Source organism: Condylura cristata, unplaced genomic scaffold (assembly GCF_000260355.1).
Source record: "Condylura cristata isolate star-nosed mole 26May11 unplaced genomic scaffold, ConCri1.0 scaffold00042, whole genome shotgun sequence".
Classification (NCBI taxonomy): Eukaryota; Metazoa; Chordata; class Mammalia; order Eulipotyphla; family Talpidae; genus Condylura; species Condylura cristata.
Genome location: NW_004567143.1, coordinates 6208121 through 6209255, shown reverse-complemented (window position 1 = coordinate 6209255; position 1135 = coordinate 6208121). Strand labels below are relative to the sequence as shown.

The 1135-nt window shown below is 72.2% G+C and overlaps 1 protein-coding gene across 1 annotated transcript in view; it reads left to right on the top strand.

Moving 5' to 3' along the window:
• Nucleotides 1-1135, top strand: part of ESYT2 (extended synaptotagmin-like protein 2) — a 25308-nt gene that overhangs the window by 22605 nt on the left and 1568 nt on the right. The window contains 1 exon segment of the mRNA XM_012733893.1: nt 497-749. Within this exon segment, the coding sequence (XP_012589347.1) occupies nt 497-749 (253 nt within the window).

Here is a 1135-nt window from a genome sequence, read left to right as displayed (position 1 = left end):
GAGGAGCTGTGCAAGTCCATCCAGCGCATCCTGGAGCGGGTGCTGAAGGTGAGGGGCCCTGGCCGGCCTGGCCCGCCTGAGCCCGCCCCGCGGCCCCGAGCTCGGCAGTGACCCGCGGAAAAAGCGGACGGGGAGGCTGGACGCCGCCCCGACCCCGCCCTTCTGGCTTGCAGGGGCCACCAAAGACATGGGCAAGATGCTGGGGGGCGACGAGGAGAAGGACCCCGACGCCGCCAAGAAGGAGGAGGAGCGCCAGGAGGCGCTGCGGCAGGAGGAGGAGGAGCGCAAGGCCAAGTACGCCAAGATGGAGGCGGAGCGCGAGGTCATGCGGCAGGGCATCCGCGACAAGGTGGGCACGGCGCGGCCGGGCGGCTGAGGGCTCTCAGGCGGGCGAGAAGCAGCGTCCGGCCGGGGGAGGCCTCCTCCCTGCTCCGGGAGCCGCCTCTCGCGGCCTGCCGTCCGAGCGGTGCGGAGCCTGAGGAACTAGAGCCTTAAGCAAGGAAACACTTTTTGTTAGGAGAGAGACTTGGGGCGTAGCTGAGGTCATCACGGGAGGTCACGGTCGTGGCGTCTGGGGCCCACGTGCCCCTGAGAGAGCGGGGCCCCGGGGCGGTCGCCGGCCTGCGAGCGCTGCCGTGTGTCCATTGCAGCGGGACGACCCTGGGCCAGTCCCCGCTGGGGCAGGTGCAGCTGACGGTGCGGCACAGCTCGCAGAGGAACAAGCTGGTGGTGGTGGTGCACGCCTGCAGGTGAGCCGGCCCGCCCGCCCGGGCGCCCCCGGCCCCCTTCCTCGAGTCTCGCTCTTCGGGCGACGTTCGCCGTGGGGGTGTCCGCTCGACGGGTCCAGAAAGTGGGTGGCGCCGAGAGGTGTGGCCAGACCGTGGCTGGCGGAGCGGGGTGGGCGCTGCCCCCGCCCGGCCCGCGCCGCCTTGGCCTGTCGGTGCCGCTGTGCCTTCGTGCGACTGGCCTGTGGTCACTTACCCAGGACGTGACTGGGCCAGAAACGCGGGGACGGAATTAGCGACGTCTAGAAACAGGGCCTGGGGGTGCGGTGCTGGGCTCCCCTGGGGTTCTCGCTCCTCGGGCGGACGGACCCCGCTCCGCGGCCCGCAGCGCTGGCGTTGGCCGGCGGGGG